This window comes from Epithele typhae (assembly GCF_022376455.1).
Source record: "Epithele typhae strain CBS 203.58 chromosome Unknown BXZ73scaffold_76, whole genome shotgun sequence".
NCBI classification, from domain to species: Eukaryota; Fungi; Basidiomycota; class Agaricomycetes; order Polyporales; family Epitheliaceae; genus Epithele; species Epithele typhae.
Genome location: NW_025954267.1, coordinates 44,056 through 61,606, shown reverse-complemented (window position 1 = coordinate 61,606; position 17,551 = coordinate 44,056). Strand labels below are relative to the sequence as shown.

Genomic DNA, 17,551 nt, shown 5'->3' with positions numbered 1-17,551 from the left:
CCAGCCTCTCACAGACTGCGTATGCAACACCTGGGCAGTGGGGCGAGCCGCGAGTCGGACACGGCGACCAGGTTCCACCACACCCGGTCCCCGGGTGGCAGGTGGTTCAGAGAATGGGATCAGGCGCACACCGGTACGTAGCCCATTCATTCAAATGTGTCTAGCTGAGGGCCAATCATGCAATCAGGCTACCCTTGGTGCCTCCAGTCGGACTCACAGCAAGTGTCCCACTCCGGCTGAGCCTCTCGAAGGAGAGGCACGTCCCGCCCCTGCCGCTCGGCCAATGTACCCAGGTCATCGTGCTGATGGTCCTCGTCGCCCCCTCGTCGTGCATTCTCTGAGTGAGGTCGGCCACGGGCTCGCAAAGGGCTCCTTAAGGGCTAGTTGATACTCAAGGTAAGCGTTGGTTTTGTATCATATGCTTGAACTGACAGTTACATATTGTTACCAGGCTTACAGGGCATTGTACGGCAACCCGGCGGCTGTGATCCGCGGCGATGCGGGTGGGTTACTGTTGAACGCGGTAAGTACACCGCGGACTACGCGTGAGAACGCTCGGCATACTCGGCCACGGGCCGCCGAGCGGCTCGGCTTACCTAAGAGCGTCTAGCCGTATGGCGCGCTCTACGGAACGCCACTGCATGGCATGCACGTCTCCGATCGTGCATCCCCCGTTCCAGAGAGCTATCTCTAGCTACTCTATGATACCGTAGTGTAGCCCCGTTTCTTTGCTCTCGTTTCAGCCTCTCTCGTGTACTGTACAGTAGCACCAGCCACTCGTTCGTACCCTGTATAAATACCCGAGTATCCCGGCCTGCTAATACACAGTTCCTTTTACTACTACACTACGTGCGAGACCTCAAACAGGCTCTACTAAGCTACAGGTGAGATGTCGCGCCCACTAGCGTGAGGCTACCGTCTCAACAGGTTATGAGCCCTGGTGTCGCTCGACAGCGCCTTCATGGCTGCAGTCGGCGCGCTGAGCTTACCTGTAGGTCGCCGAAATGGCAGACCGGAGTGCAGATCCATGCGCGGTTGATCCGCTGCAGGACTCACTCAGAGCGTCAGCATCAAAGCGTTATCTCGCGCCGTAACGGCTGCGTTTCATCCGTTTTGGGACGTATGCTGATTTCTGTCTTCATACAGAACTTATCGCACTATCTTCCAATACAAATCGTCCTACACATACAATGTCTTCAACCTTGACGCAGCACGTTCCTGTCCTCGACGGCACGAACTACCGGTCGTGGGAACCGCAGATGCGGTGCTACCTGCTCTCCCAAGGGCAAGGTCCCGTGATCACGAAGACCAGACCTTCTGCGAACCCCAAGGACAACGACGACACCAAAGGCGAGACCTTCGACGCCCTCGATCAGAAGGCGCAAGGCAACATCCTCTTGCGTTGTTCGCCCGCAGTCAAAACTGCAGTGAAGACCAAGACGACCGCCAAAGAGATCTGGGAAGCTCTCAAAGATCTCTACGACAAGACCTCGGTCGCGAACGCCTTCGGTCACTTCAAGACCGCTCTCGCTACCTCGTTCCCATCAAACTCGTCACCTATCCCCGCTCTCGATCGCCTCGATCAAGCCTGGACCGAGCTCTCCGACCTTCAAATCGCGATCCCCGACTTCATCAAGGCCATGCTTCTACTATCGAAGCTGCCTAGTTCGAACTACGACTACGTCATCAACTCCAAGATGTCAGTCGCAACTATCGCCGAGCTCAAGTACCCCGAGCTCCGCGCGGAGATCATCCGCTGCTTTGAAAACCAGCGGACGAAGTCGAAACACACTCACTCGGATCCACAAGCGGCGAAGATCTCAGCCGTCAAGCGCAAGGGTGACGATCCCACCTTCCAGTCGCAGCAAATGCGCCCAAACCAAGGCAGCAACCAGCAGCAGGCGAAGAAGAACAAGAAGCGAGGCAATCGCGCCGGCAAGAGCGTACAGGAGAAGTACAACAAGCAAGATCACAGCGCGCACATCGCGTCGCCCGCGATCACCGAGCTAAGCGCTCCTCTCCGCGCTCCTCTCCCCGGTCCCGTCATCACGGATCTCCCTCGTTCTATCCCTCCTCCCGACTATTCTCGCGTCATGGACATTCACCCTCACGGAATCACCATCCGCACCAACGCCATACGCACTCCTAACACGATGGACGGCCGCAATGTCTATCCCGACATCGTCCAGGCACTCAACACCGCCGCCCAGCAGAACGTCTCCGCGTCCATCCAGTCGATCAAGAACTTTGTCTCTACATCGTCCGGACGCATGGACATCCCGCTCAGCGCGCGTATCACTGAGCCCGACAACGCGGCAGCATCTTCTTCTAAGAAGCAGCGCCTATCCCTCCAGGAGCGCCTCGGACCCATCATATGGGCCTCCGATCATGGCAGCAACAGTGGCGTGGAGACCGACAGCGACAAGAGCGCTATGGAGGACGACGACGTCGTCTCTCTTGGGTCTGCCCCTGACCGCGATGAGTATATGAGGCAAGTCCTCGCATCTTCGCGCGATCTACAACTAGCTAACGCGCTCTTCACAGCTGCGAAGACTAGTAATGTAGATGATCATGTATTAGCTAGTTTACTATGCTATGACGATCTATGTGCGCATAAGTTCACATACGCTGCGTGTACAGATTGCAAAGGAAAAGACCGCGCGCGGATGGGTCTAACCGACGATGAGCGCTGGCGCCCTGATAATCCGCATTACGCGAATCTTATCTCGTGGATGTGCGACTCCGGAGCCTCCGAGCACTATACCCATGATATCAATGATTTCATTGAGTTCACTCCGCTCGAAGATGAATCCACCCCTGTTCGCACAGCAAACGGAGTAACATTCGTAAAGGGTTTCGGCACAGTACTCATCAACACCGCAAGCGCACTTGACGGCGAACGTTGCGCCATACGGCTGCACCCCGTCAACTACCTACCTAATCTAGGTGGACGCCTCATTTCACTCGGATCCTTCTTACAAGAAGGAATGTCAGCGCGCGCAGATAAAGCCGCGCTTACTATAGTCAAACCGAACGGAAAACCGTTACTACGGTTCTCACCTAGGAAACCTGGGGATTCAATCTACATCCTCTGGGCAGTCCCGCCCGAGGACGCGTTCGCTGTATCGCGATCTGTGTTCAAGCTCGACTATGAGACTATGCACAGACGTTTCGGGCATCCCTCAATTGATGTCTTGAAGCACGCACGAAACCATACAGATGGTTTTGGCAGCGTCATCTTCCCAGATGAAGCGCCGCTATGCAAAGGATGCGCAGAAGGAAAAATGCACTCACGCACCTTCCCGCCCTCCTCCGCTCGCGCCAAGCGCGTATTCGAAACGATACACTCCGATCTCAAGGAGTTCCCCGTCCTGTCGTATCACAAATATAAGTGGATTATCACTTACGTTGACGACTACTCAGGCTTCGCCTGGACCATGTTTCTGCGCAAAAAGAGTGCTGCGTTTCATGCGACCAAGCAGTTCATCGCCGCGATCAAGAATCAACTTAATGGCGTATAACGAACTGGAGGTCAGACGCTGGAGGCGAATATACCTCCGACGCTTTCGTCAACATGTTGCGCGATGAAGGGATCAAAATCCAACAAAGCGCACCTCATACACCAAAACAGAACGGGCGCGCAGAGCGCTTCAACCGCACTGTCATGGAAAAGGCTGAAGCTATGCGTCACGACGCTTGCTTACCTGATTCATGGTGGGAGTTCGCGATAGAACACGCAACTCACGTCTACAATCGCACCCCGATACGTAGGCACGACTGGGTCACGCCATACGAAGTGGTGTACAGCGAGAAGCCGCAAGTTGATCACCTTCGCGTATTCGGCTGCGGGGCATATGTTCATCTGCCTGAAGACGTTCGTCAGAACAAGCTCTCACCTAGATCTGAGCTTATGACTTACATCGGCAACCCCGACGGCGTGAACGGCTTCAAATTCATGCGCTCACCCAACAATATCGTGTTTACCGGGACATCAGCGCTTTTCGACGAGCACTCGTTCCCACGATGCCCCGGCTACAATAAGCGAGGCACTACACCGGTCGGACGACCGTATAAACAACCCACCGTCAGCGACGAAATATTGTCGGATGATGAAGACGACGCACCTGCACCGCGTCGTGCTCCCACAACCGCAGAAAGGAGACAGGATGGGCAGCAGAATGTTGCGCCACCGCAGCAAGGGGGAGTCGAACCTGACCTTCCACCCTCGCGCGATCCTAGTCCGCCGCCACAGCGACCGGCTGCTGAACGTAAGGATAAGCAGCGCGCGAAAGCGCCGCAGCAACCTACGCGAAAAAGCACGCGTGAGCGGAAAGTACCAGTTCGTCCAGGAAACGTCTATGGGGAGTCACGAGACCCCATCAAGACTTACCAAGAGATTGAGAAAGAGAGTACATGGAAGAAGATGGTTGGAGAAAATGCGAGTCGCCATCGTAATCCCAATCAGCAAGTGGAAGCGCATAACACCGAAATGCTGCTCCGAACGCACCTTCAAATGTGGAACAACCCTCTCTTGAATCATCCTCCTCGGGCGAGTCGTCTGAAGTCGACGACCTACTGTTGGCACAGCTGTGCCGCGAAGGGGGAGTGGAGTTATTAAACTATCTCGCAGCGAAAGCTGTACCACCAGATAGTACTCCCGATCCGTCAAACGTCCGAAACTGGACGCTCCGTGACATCGCTCGCTTACCTAAAGACGAGCAAGAAGAATGGAAAGCGGCCTGCCGCGAGGAGCTGGAAGACCTCAAGCGCAGGGATGTATTCGAACTTGTCGACCGCCCGAAAGGCCGCAAGGTTGTCAAGAACCGCTGGGTATTCGACATCAAACCAGATGGTCGAAAGAGAGCCCGATTAGTCGCAAAGGGCTACTCACAGACTGAACTTGAAGACTTCTTCAAGGTTTTCTCTCCCGTCGTACGCTACGAGACAGTCAGACTGATCCTCGCGCTCTGTGCGCTCGAAGATTGGTTCATGACTGGACTTGATGTGCGGAAGGCTTACCTATACGGCGAGCTAGACGAAGAGATATACATGGAGCAGCCCGAAGGATTCAAAATCCGAGGGCATGAGCACCAAGTATTCATACTACTTCGTGCGCTCTACGGACTTAAGCAAGCGGGCTTAGCGTGGTGGCGCGCCCTCTGCGAGTCCATGGTAGAGTTCGGATTCATCCGACTCTCCACCGACGCTGGTTTATTCCTATATAAACATAGCGACGGACGTATTGTACTCGTCATCATCTATGTTGACGATGCGCTCTTCTGCGGCAAGGACAAGGCGCTCGTGCTCGAACTCAAGGAGAAGTTCATGAAGCGCTGGGAGTGCCGCGACCTTGGCGAGACCAAGGAGTTCCTCCGCATGACGATCAGACGCGACGGCCGCAAGATCCATCTGGATCAATGCGCCTACCTCAAATCCGTCCTTGAGCGCTGCAAGATGGTGAACGCAAAATCCAAGCCCACACCTCTACCGGCCGGGTACATTCCTGAACCCAACGACCAGCCTGTGAACCTCGAGCGTCGCGCTGAGTTCCAAATGGTCATCGGATCGCTTCTATACCTCATGCTCGGCACGCGCCCGGACATCTCGTTCGCAGTTACCAAGCTAGCGCAATACGCCGCTAACCCATCTGAAGATCACCTGACCAAGGCCAAGTACATCTGCCGTTACCTTGTCGGCACTCAATCGTACTCCATGGTCTACGACGGCGACTCGGGGCTTGGCATGGTCGCTTTTGTCGACTCCGACTGGGGCACTGATCCTACAACTCGCCGCTCTCAAACTGGATACCTCGTCAAGATGGCTAACGCCGCCTTCTCCTGGCAGTCACGTGCGCAGAACACTGTCTCGCACTCTGTCACCGAGTCCGAGTATATGGCTGTAGACGACGCTGGACGTCAAATCGTCTATTCGCGCAACGTCCTCGAGGAGATCTATTACTTCCTCGAGCCTGTACCGCTTTCTAGCGATAATCAGGGTGCTATCTTCCTCGCCTCGAACCCAGTCACTGAGAAGCGCACCAAGCACATCGACATTCGCTATCATTATATACGCGAGATCGTCGAGGCGAAGAAGGTTGAATTATTCTACATTCAAGGCGAAGATAACCCCGCCGACCTCTTCACCAAGAACCTGGGGCCTGACAAGTTCCTCAAGTTCCGCCCTCTTCTAGGGCTTGTATTCCACCCTTAGGCCTCTGTCTTACTTCGCTGATGCGCCTTTATTACGGCTGCTCAGCGAGGGGGGGTGTTGAACGCGGTAAGTACACCGCGGACTACGCGTGAGAACGCTCAGCATACTCGGCCACGGGCCGCCGAGCGGCTCGGCTCACTGGGTGGCGCCAGAATACCCTGCCACTGGCGTTCATATCAATGACAACATACACCGCTACTGGCGTTCGGATAAGCTCATATGAGTGGGCGCTCTATACCTGCTACTACCGTCTATATGTACCACATAGCCACACATATGAGTGCCCTCACACCCTGCCACCTATACATATTATAAAAGTGGCTGCTTATATGAGTGCATTAGTGTCTTTCCCTCATATGAACTTTGTAGCGCCTTGCCACTCATATGAGCTCGTCCCCTCATATGAGCTCGCCCCCTCATATGAGCTCGCCCCCTCATATGAGCTCGCCCCCTCATATGAGCTTGCTCCCTCATATGAGCTCGCTCTCCTCATATGAGCTTGCCCCCTCATATGAGCTCATCGGCGTCTCACCCCTCATATGAGCTTATTAATATCCCACCCTTAATATGAATGCACCAGCATTCCACAGCTCCCATTAGCACATCTGGGAACTGGCATACTCTATTGCATGCCTGTGTTTCTTTGCATGTATAGGTGCACCCATGCCAGAGCAATTCTTCAGCTTATCATATCACTGAGACACAGGAACTGTACTCTGAAAGGACAGGAAACTGCACCAGCTGTGCAACCGAAACAGACAGAATGGGTGCCCATTAGTTCCATTTTTATTCACACAATGCGCAAAGAGAGAGCAAGAAACCCATGATAGAAAGTGCAAGGCTCAAGCCGATCTCCGCAATCGGCAATTGACTCCCCCCGGGGGTCACCTCCGGGCCGGTAATTGACTCCCCCCGGGGGTCGATCTCCGAGTTTTTGATCACCTGTGTATCTCCGAGTTTTTGACCACCTGTGTACCTCCAACTTTTTGATTGCCTGTGTATATTGTCAGCCTTCATTACCAGACTGCCTGTATCTATTACCGAGTTTTTGGACATCTGTGTGTATTACTGCTTTCATTGCCGAGTTTTTGATTGCTGGTGCCTGTTACCGGTCCTCATTACCAACTTTTTGACTGCCTCAATCCATCACTGAGTCTTTGTTCGCCTCCAGCCTTTGACACCGAGTTTTTTATCACTGATATTGGTAATATTAGATGAGTTAGTATGCCTGTACTAAACACCCTCTCCCTAGGAAGTCACCCTTCACAGCTGCATGTGTTGATGGAAATTGACCAAGCTGTTTGCTGGATCAGGTAGTAGCATGCAAGAGCTGTGGGTGTGCAAATCTGGAGGGCAGTAGCTGCAAAAGTGAGGGAGTAATGGGGTATGATATTCTAAAATGACATACCAAACACAGACATGGGATGAGAGTGTATCACATCCCAGACACCTAGATATATTCACAGAGGATGATTTAAATGCAATGCAGAAAAGAGCGCACAGAAATCAGGATTTCTGATGAAGATACAAGATATGTGTGGAAAGTGGAAGTTCTGAGAAAACACAACATGCATAAGTTCATGTGCAGACATTATATCAACAGGCTATTTGCTGCATCACAATTGAGTACTATTGGGGTGCTCAGATCGGAATTTGCAAGCTTATCGGTGATGAGATGCATATGGGGCACCATATGTCATTATTTCATGACATACAGTATCCTGACACAGCATATGCTCCGATTAGAATGCAAAAACATGGAATAGAACGGGGTAGAACATAGCTATCCAACGCAGAAAAGACCTTGAAAAACGGTTGAGAATCAGTGGAGATGTGCAAGGTGAGCCAGAAGTGTGGTTGTAGTGAAAAGCGAGGTCAGAGTACATTCAGCATAAACCACACTTCTGGCTCACCTTGCACATCTCCACTGATTCTCAACCGTTTTTCAAGGTCTTTTCTGCGTTGGATAGCTATGTTCTACCCCGTTCTATTCCATGTTTTTGCATTCTAATCGGAGCATATGCTGTGTCAGGATACTGTATGTCATGAAATAATGACATATGGTGCCCCATATGCATCTCATCACCGATAAGCTTGCAAATTCCGATCTGAGCACCCCAATAGTACTCAATTGTGATGCAGCAAATAGCCTGTTGATATAATGTCTGCACATGAACTTATGCATGTTGTGTTTTCTCAGAACTTCCACTTTCCACACATATCTTGTATCTTCATCAGAAATCCTGATTTCTGTGCGCTCTTTTCTGCATTGCATTTAAATCATCCTCTGTGAATATATCTAGGTGTCTGGGATGTGATACACTCTCATCCCATGTCTGTGTTTGGTATGTCATTTTAGAATATCATACCCCATTACTCCCTCACTTTTGCAGCTACTGCCCTCCAGATTTGCACACCCACAGCTCTTGCATGCTACTACCTGATCCAGCAAACAGCTTGGTCAATTTCCATCAACACATGCAGCTGTGAAGGGTGACTTCCTAGGGAGAGGGTGTTTAGTACAGGCATACTAACTCATCTAATATTACCAATATCAGTGATAAAAAACTCGGTGTCAAAGGCTGGAGGCGAACAAAGACTCAGTGATGGATTGAGGCAGTCAAAAAGTTGGTAATGAGGACCGGTAACAGGCACCAGCAATCAAAAACTCGGCAATGAAAGCAGTAATACACACAGATGTCCAAAAACTCGGTAATAGATACAGGCAGTCTGGTAATGAAGGCTGACAATATACACAGGCAATCAAAAAGTTGGAGGTACACAGGTGGTCAAAAACTCGGAGATACACAGGTGATCAAAAACTCGGAGATCGACCCCCGGGGGGAGTCAATTACCGGCCCGGAGGTGACCCCCGGGGGGAGTCAATTGCCGATTGCGGAGATCGGCTTGAGCCTTGCACTTTCTATCATGGGTTTCTTGCTCTCTCTTTGCGCATTGTGTGAATAAAAATGGAACTAATGGGCACCCATTCTGTCTGTTTCGGTTGCACAGCTGGTGCAGTTTCCTGTCCTTTCAGAGTACAGTTCCTGTGTCTCAGTGATATGATAAGCTGAAGAATTGCTCTGGCATGGGTGCACCTATACATGCAAAGAAACACAGGCATGCAATAGAGTATGCCAGTTCCCAGATGTGCTAATGGGAGCTGTGGAATGCTGGTGCATTCATATTAAGGGTGGGATATTAATAAGCTCATATGAGGGGTGAGACGCCGATGAGCTCATATGAGGGGGCAAGCTCATATGAGGAGAGCGAGCTCATATGAGGGAGCAAGCTCATATGAGGGGGCGAGCTCATATGAGGGGGCGAGCTCATATGAGGGGGCGAGCTCATATGAGGGGACGAGCTCATATGAGTGGCAAGGCGCTACAAAGTTCATATGAGGGAAAGACACTAATGCACTCATATAAGCAGCCACTTTTATAATATGTATAGGTGGCAGGGTGTGAGGGCACTCATATGTGTGGCTATGTGGTACATATAGACGGTAGTAGCAGGTATAGAGCGCCCACTCATATGAGCTTATCCGAACGCCAGTAGCGGTGTATGTTGTCATTGATATGAACGCCAGTGGCAGGGTATTCTGTCGGCATGCGCTGCTCGGCTTACCTAAGAGCGTCTAGCCGTATGGCGCGCTCTACGGAACGCCACTGCATGGCATGCACGTCTCCGATCGTGCATCCCCCGTTCCAGAGAGCTATCTCTAGCTACTCTATGATACCGTAGTGTAGCCCCGTTTCTTTGCTCTCGTTTCAGCCTCTCTCGTGTACTGTACAGTAGCACCAGCCACTCGTTCGTACCCTGTATAAATACCCGAGTATCCCGGCCTGCTAATACACAGTTCCTTTTACTACTACACTACGTGCGAGACCTCAAACAGGCTCTACTAAGCTACAGGTGAGATGTCGCGCCCACTAGCGTGAGGCTACCGTCTCAACAGTTACTCACTCAGAAGCAGCCGGGCCAGAAGTCCGTCGCCGAGAAGACCAACATGGATGCCGACAGCTTCCAGCTGTACTCCGTCGTCGCTACAGCAGCACTGGTGAGCTCCTTGGCGACTTCATGTGGCGTCTTCTGACGTGTATTGCGTCAGGTTCGCCTCTGCCTAACAAGTCAGCCAACCTGGAACGACACCGATGGGGACTGGGACGTCAACGATTTCGTCAACGGTTTACTCGAGTCCGTGCGGGCCGTGGCAGAAGCCCAACTGGGCTATGAAGCTGGAGGTCTTGGTGGGTCAAGTGAGTATCGATTTTCTGTGCAGTTTCACTGCTCATCGAGACATCGACTGACTTATACTACCTCAGGGAGCTTTTTGGGAACGGCCACGAAAAGCGTGCAGACCGTCCCCCGACCACAGGCGATCAGATGCTTGAAGAGAGCGACAGCGAAGCGGAGACCTGCGACATCGATGAGCCTTTCGGCGACGCGTCGGGCGGCAAGGATTGAACGGTATTTATTGCATGCGCTTGTCTCCGGCAGCACTCACTCATCGTCTCGTCTTACAGACTCCGATGGGCGTTCAAAGTGCGGAAAGCTCGCGATTGAATTTTGTTCTTGCATCCCCATACCTCCAGTAGTCTCGTACTATATCTTTCATTATCTGATATCTTCTTCTGAATGATTACTGTGTGTTTTAATCGACCACTATCCAGCCTGTGTCTGCTACAAAATGCGATCTTACATGCCAACCTATGACAACGGTCTAAAACCATTGCGTCAGATTACCATGTCCCGCCTTGTGTATGATCGGACAACTACCATGCGTGCAGCCAGGTATTGCCATCGTCTCCCTCGTGTATTGCCATCGGCCCCCTCGTGTATTACAATGCGCGGCGGGAGAAGACAATTGTCCGACCAACCGGCGTCTAGCAGGCGGTAGATTGCCATGCCAGACGACCGATGGCCGTCTACGGCTACCACCCTGTAATATGTGATATGTCTTGTGATTACTTACCATGTAATACGGCCGTTGATCACGCACTGCAACGCATTATCTTCAAATCCCCCGTTTTGCTGATGGACTCGCCGGCGAGATTTGAAACATTCCCACGCCACCTAGATTGCTTATGTCATGGTAGCTGGTTCCTGACCGCGTCTACCTTATATCCCGCGTACGGACTGCAGGTGCGGCTCTTCTGGTGGGCGAGTTCTCTTAGTTTGTGGGCCTGCATCTAAGGGCTGGTCGCACCCTTGTGTTTGTGGGTGCTCGTCACATGTGCCGCCGGGCGGTCTCTCCACGTCGACTGTAAGGGTCAACACACGTCGTCAGCCTTTTGCGTCATATCGACATTCCATCTCGTGATGTACAGATAAGATAAGACCTCGCCTCGTGTGTCCATTGCCACCCCGGCCGTGCGCTGCATTAAGACTTGCAGACTTATCTGAGTCGCCGTCGCTTCGGACTACACACGCACCTCGACAGCGCTGTTGGAATCTGCTCACGTGTATGGCAAGCTCGGTCGTACCTTACTTGTGCTTAGTCATCATGTAGATAGCCATCGTCCCTCGTCCCGCACTCGCCTCACGCGTTTGCCCTTCACCACCACCTCGTTCTCCCCCGCGTCCGTCTGTACTCGCCTCCCGGTGCCCATAGGGACCAACCGCGTGGTATCGATTGCCTTTACCCCCTCGTCCGACCCCGACCGAGCCGCCGACTTCTAACACAAACGCGTACCCTTGCCCGGAGGTCATTCCGCGCCCACGCCCGGCCTACTCGTTGTCCGCGCCATCCGATCTCGACGATCCGAAGCCCCCTCCGACCCGCGATCACCCTTTCGACTTCCGACCCGTTCGCGACCCTCCGATCCCGCTTTCTCCCCGCCGATCTTCGACCCCCACACCTCCTATCGCAAGAATCGCCCCTCCATCTCCACCGCCCTCACATCCGCCGCCCGCGCTGCTTGGAGTCGCTCCCGCCGCCGCCGCCGCTCCCGCTCCCACCAGTGTTCCTCGTGGTCGAGTTCCGCATTCAGGAAGCGCGCCGCCTTAGCCATGGCACCCGGCCCACCGCCTGCGCCGTTCCGGAGTTGTTTGGAGAGTCCTATTGTGGCTTTCTCTTACTAGGTTCACGGGACATTTGTACGTTTTGATTTACGATCCCCTCGCGCATTTTCTTGTTTCCCCTTCTCGCCTCCGTGCTCCCCTGTCGGCATGTTGTGGTTACTTTAGCCGGCCGTCATTGGCGTGCTCGACATCGTGATTCGCTTGCTCTCTTGAGGTTGTAGCTGGTCGCCCGCATTGTCGTCTTGATCCCCGCTCCCGATCCATGTCACGTCGATTTGTCTCCCCGATCCTATGCTCTATGCCCCATCTATGCCCCCGTCTCGATTCTCGTCCTCGATCCAGCGTAACCCCGAACCATCGTATCCGATCCAGCGTAACCGATCCATCGTCCTCGAACCAGCGTAACCGATTCAGCGTCCCCCTCGATCCTTCGTACTCGACCCATCGTCCTCGATCCCTCGTCCTTGTTCCTTCGTCTTTCGTACCACCGTCTTCCCCTTGATTTGTGCTCGTTATACGCCCTCGCTTGTGGGGGCCTGTTGGAATCTGCTCACGTGTATGGCAAGCTCGGTCGTACCTTACTTGTGCTTAGTCATCATGTAGATAGCCATCGTCCCTCGTCCCGCACTCGCCTCACGCGTTTGCCCTTCACCACCACCTCGTTCTCCCCCGCGTCCGTCTGTACTCGCCTCCCGGTGCCCATAGGGACCAACCGCGTGGTATCGATTGCCTTTACCCCCTCGTCCGACCCCGACCGAGCCGCCGACTTCTAACAAGCGCATGCCAGGCCAGGCCTCAGAAGCACCCACAACCGAGGCGCCCCCCGCTGGAGCCGTCGGTCTGGAACTCCAAGTGACAGGACATATCTTCCACAATCCGTTACCGCCGAGACAGGGACGAGTATGAACGTTGTATGAACGAGTGTCCGGGGTCGTCGTCGGCGCGTGTGTGCAGCGGCACGATCTAGCGTCCTCCAAAGCGTCGCGCGCGGTCACCTATGACGCCCGGGACACGATGGAAGGTTCTTCGGCGCGGGGCAATCGTAGCATCCGAAGGCATCTTGAGGCATCGATATCGGAGCGCTCGTTGCAGCGGGTTCAAGCTTTGCGTCCGACGATACACGGGGCGCGATGCCACTGCGCGAGTAGCACGGTATAGGCCGTGCATTGTGTGAGCGTGGTGGTTGCATTGTATGAACGCTGCGGGGCGGTGGGAAGTTCGCAAGGGCGTCGCAACATGCGGAAGCGTGCCACTGGTAGGGTCCAGCTGGAAGACGATGTCAAAGGAGTGTACGTGCGGTAGGCGTGACCCCGTGCGTCTGCGGGTACAATGAGTGTCAGAGAAGTGGTTCAGGATGGAGCGCGTGCAGCTTGCCTCACACTCGAACACCATTGCGCCATCGAGCCGTATGTCCAACGCCTCCCGCGCGAGAGGCCGCCCGCGTCGGTCTCCCACCCTCCCGTCACGCGACAGCCACGCCCCCCGACTCGAGCCTTGCCTTCGCGTCTTCTCTCGCCGTCCGCGAAGAGCTCGCTGCCACATCTGCACCGAAACAATCTGGGGTAAGCACATATGAACATAGAATCTTCAGATGAAGCACGTACTCCGTACGTACGGACCCGCCCTCAGCCGCATCGGCGCTTCCCTGAGATGATCGAGCGCGAAGTCAGAAGCAGCTCTGGGCCACCGCCGGGTCCTCGTGTTTTCAGGAAATGAGTGTGGAAAATACCCCTGAATTTGGTCGTCCAGCGTCGGCGCTGACAATGGAAGGACCGGCACTAAGCCGACTCCGGGTTCAAAGCGCGCTCGAACGAAGACGGCGCCAGGGGTGGGAGCCTCCGAGGGGTGCGGTCTTCTGCTCGAGAGGGTGGGGCGCCGCTGGAAGACAACCTCGAGGTCCGAGGATACCTGGCTGCAAAGATTGGTGGCAGGGCAAAAGAGCTTCTCGGAGGTCGTCCTGCCTGGAAGGCTGGGAGGATACACCCCAGCAAAACCCCACCGCCGCCCGGGGACGCGGCGATAGATGGTGTCCATCCTGCATTGCGGCTTGTTGTGCACTTGAGACCGGTTCACTGGAGGAAACGCGTTGGCCGCGCCTTACCGGGAAAGGCTTGGGATTCGTGAGGCGACCGTAACGGAACGGAGGCCGTCGGCGGTGCCGCCGGCCTTGGCGCGGTGTGAGGAGGTTGTCAGCAAGGGCGGGTACGCCAAGAGATGCAAGAGTGGTCTAGCACGACTGGGAGCGGCAAGAACGTAAACTTTGAAGGGCAGTTTGCGTAAAGTGGCCCAACAGGAAACGAGTTGACCCGCCTCGTAGACGTACTGCGCCGTCCGCGCTGTCGCCACCGATGTTCTTCAAGCTTGGCGCGGTGTCTCGGGGACCGTTGTGGCGCGTATGTGGTCACGAGGGCGACGGCGCTGCGGGCTTGAGTGATAGCTCTTTTACGGAGATATACAGTATGACTGTATGTACTATGAAGGGGCGCCGAAACTATGTCAGTGGCATTGCGTGAGTATTGGAGAGGAATTTGTATAAACCGGCCGTTACATACTTGGCATGTGGGGCCCGCGGAACGCATTGAGCAGGAGAGGCAACGCCCAGACGCATGCGGGGTGTTGTATGGCGATCGAGAACAGCATCGGAGTTCTGAAAGATCGCATCGCGTCAGAGCACTATGTAGCTACAGGATGCAGATTTTCCACGCCATCCCATCCGCTGAGAACAGCACTCACAGACTGACAGTGTCCGCCAGCAGAGAGATAAGACAAGCTCTATCGTAGTCTTGGCACGCACCATGAAGCCCGACGCTGCCGCATCGGCAACACGTGTTCAAAGTTTTGCGTTGGTGTCGTCGCCCGCACACAAGACAACCATCGTGTCTTGTTTGTGGAACACGAAGCGATCTCCCGGGGTCTCCGAATTGTCCTTTCGCACCAGAAGAGCAATCGATGCATTGCGAAACGTTCGTCCGATTGCGGAAATGTGCACTACCGTCGCATCCGCGCCCACACCCGCACCCGTCGTCCGGCTTGCCACGGATGCGGCCCGCGCGAGCCGTGTGTCACAGTCCTGCAGATCGCCCAGTCTGAGCGAGGCGAAAGGTCCGTCTAGCGAGAAGACATACATTCTGCGAAGATGGACATGCATTCCTGCACAGGTTGGAGCCAGTAGGTTAACAACACTTCAGTTTGCTTTGCCCTAGAGGATGGACGTGTAGATGGAAGCGGAAGATGTAATGGGAGAGACGACAGGAGCCTTTTCGAATGGCATGCGCATGACCGAGGATGCGATGAGCCGACATGTCGGAAAATGGCTCCACAGGGGCCGCGTGGGAGCAGGATAGGCGCCTGCCGAGGTCTCCGTCTCCCCTCACGCCCTCGTTCTCCAATCTCTCTCTCCGCGGCGGCACATAGAAGGCGGGAGTTCACACGGAGAACCTGGACCTGAGAGAAAGCAACAACGGATAAGCCAATTTGACACGCCGAGGCCCAAACGAAGGGACGGCGACGAACATTTGACGACCATCTCGACACAGCAATTGACGTGGTACCAGCTGAAAAGCCTCAGCCAAAGGGTCGCTAGTGTCAGCGGTTCGTCCTTACACTCCAGCTCGTCTCTGTCGTGCCACTCACTATATTATCCATTGTAGCCCACCATGACACAGATGCTTCCTCGGCTGAACTTGGACATCCTCGTCAACGTCATAAACGTGATAGAAAATCCTTGCCAGATCGTCAGATCGTTCATGTACCTCAACCGTTATTTCTACCACGAGGGTGCCAAGGTTGCTCTTCAACGCCCCATTATGCTTGACGGGCTAGATGAACTGGAGCTCTTCCTACGCTTCGTCAAAGCCGAGAAGTGGACACGCTGTCGTTACCTCCGCCATCTTTGCTATGCGGTCGACGAATCCGATAGATGCGGAAACATATACGTACCTCTCGTCGCTAAATTCATCACCCGTTGCACCAAACTCGAGACCCTCAGACTCGGAAGTGGAGGAGCCCTCTTCTTTGACAACAAGGTCTGGGACGCCTGCGCTATGCTCTCCTCCCTGCGAAATCTGGATATCTATGTATACTCCAGCTTATGCGTTTCCGAGCTACTCCAGGGGCTCAAATCTACTCTTTCAAACGTCCGTCTTCGGATAGAAGAGGCACACGAGGAATTCCAGCTCGACCTCGACGACGATCCGACTCTCAACCGCTTACACCCCATCACGCTCTTCGCCAACCACCGCGACACCCTCGAGTCGCTCATCTGCGAGCAGTGGTATGGGGCCGAGCTCATGCCCACCGCCTCCCATGTCTACCCCAAACTGCTCCGTCTCGCCATCGACTATGTCATCGTCCGCGACGTCGCACGCCTGGTCCGCGCGTATCCCAACCTGCGGTACCTCCGTTCCAGCACAGCCCGCAGGCACGACATCGTCGGCGATGAAGAGAAGCGCCAGATCCGCGGCGAGAATCTCAACAGCCAGACTGGCGCCGGCAGGACGTCGTGGCCGTGTTTGCAGGCCTTCTCAGGCGGCATCGACGAGCTTTACATACTCGGTCTCCCTGGACGCATCCGGCGCATCGAGTTCCAGACAGTCAGAGCAGGGTGCGTCCTCGAAGGCAACGCGCTCCGGAACGAGATGCTCGAGGAAGTCCTGGCGCACGCCCAGCCGGAACATCTCCGGCTCGAATGCAACGACGTGCTCCTCGGGGACGCCCGGTCGGGCCTCATCGCCGCCCTGCGCGGGGCCGGTGGGGAGAGCCTCCGCTCGCTCTACGTCGAGGCCCGCCTCGTGTCTGAGGACTGCGACTACCACCAAATCTTCGTGAGTCTCCCGACGCCTTTCACCCGGAGTGGATGCTCACTGTCGGGCTCCACCACAGACGGAGCTTGCAACCTCGCTGCACAGCACCCGCTTGGCGGTCCTCGACCTCGACGTGCGCCTTGGGAAGACGGACCATGTGCTCCCCGTCAACCCTATCTCGTCATCGGAAGACGAGTCGTGGTCTGACGGAGAAAGAGAGCGGCGAAAACGCATCCACGAACTGCGGCGACGCTCGCCCCCGCCTCCACCATCGACCGACGCTGAAGAATCGACGACGCGCATCGATCCCGACGAGTACCTGCGCGACCTCTGGGAGACCATGCCGACTCTGGACGAAGCCGTGATGCGGATCCAGAACCCACGGCGCGGGAGGCACAACATGGGGTTCAGGAAGGCGACGGTGTTGAGGGGCACGGCACGGCGGGAGGACTGGCCGAATGAATGGGCCACGATTCCGAGTGTGCCCAACTGGCGTTGGGGCTGGTAGACGCGGC

At 54.8% G+C, this 17,551-nt stretch overlaps 2 protein-coding genes across 2 annotated transcripts; both read left to right on the top strand.

Moving 5' to 3' along the window:
* Nucleotides 1-10,219: 10,219 nt before the first annotated feature.
* BXZ73DRAFT_81250 (uncharacterized protein) lies at nucleotides 10,220-10,677 on the top strand (the record flags this gene model as incomplete). The annotated part of the gene is made up of 3 exons (XM_048023470.1): nucleotides 10,220-10,270; nucleotides 10,322-10,469; nucleotides 10,493-10,677. The coding sequence occupies 3 exons, from the start codon at nucleotides 10,220-10,222 to the stop codon at nucleotides 10,675-10,677; spliced, it is 384 nt and encodes a 127-aa protein (XP_047873061.1).
* Nucleotides 10,678-15,890: 5,213 nt separating this feature from the next.
* Nucleotides 15,891-17,544, top strand: BXZ73DRAFT_81249 (uncharacterized protein; the record flags this gene model as incomplete). The annotated part of the gene is made up of 2 exons (XM_048023469.1): nucleotides 15,891-17,057; nucleotides 17,116-17,544. 2 exons carry the CDS (start codon nucleotides 15,891-15,893, stop codon nucleotides 17,542-17,544), a joined length of 1,596 nt encoding a protein of 531 aa, XP_047873060.1.
* Nucleotides 17,545-17,551: the final 7 nt, after the last annotated feature.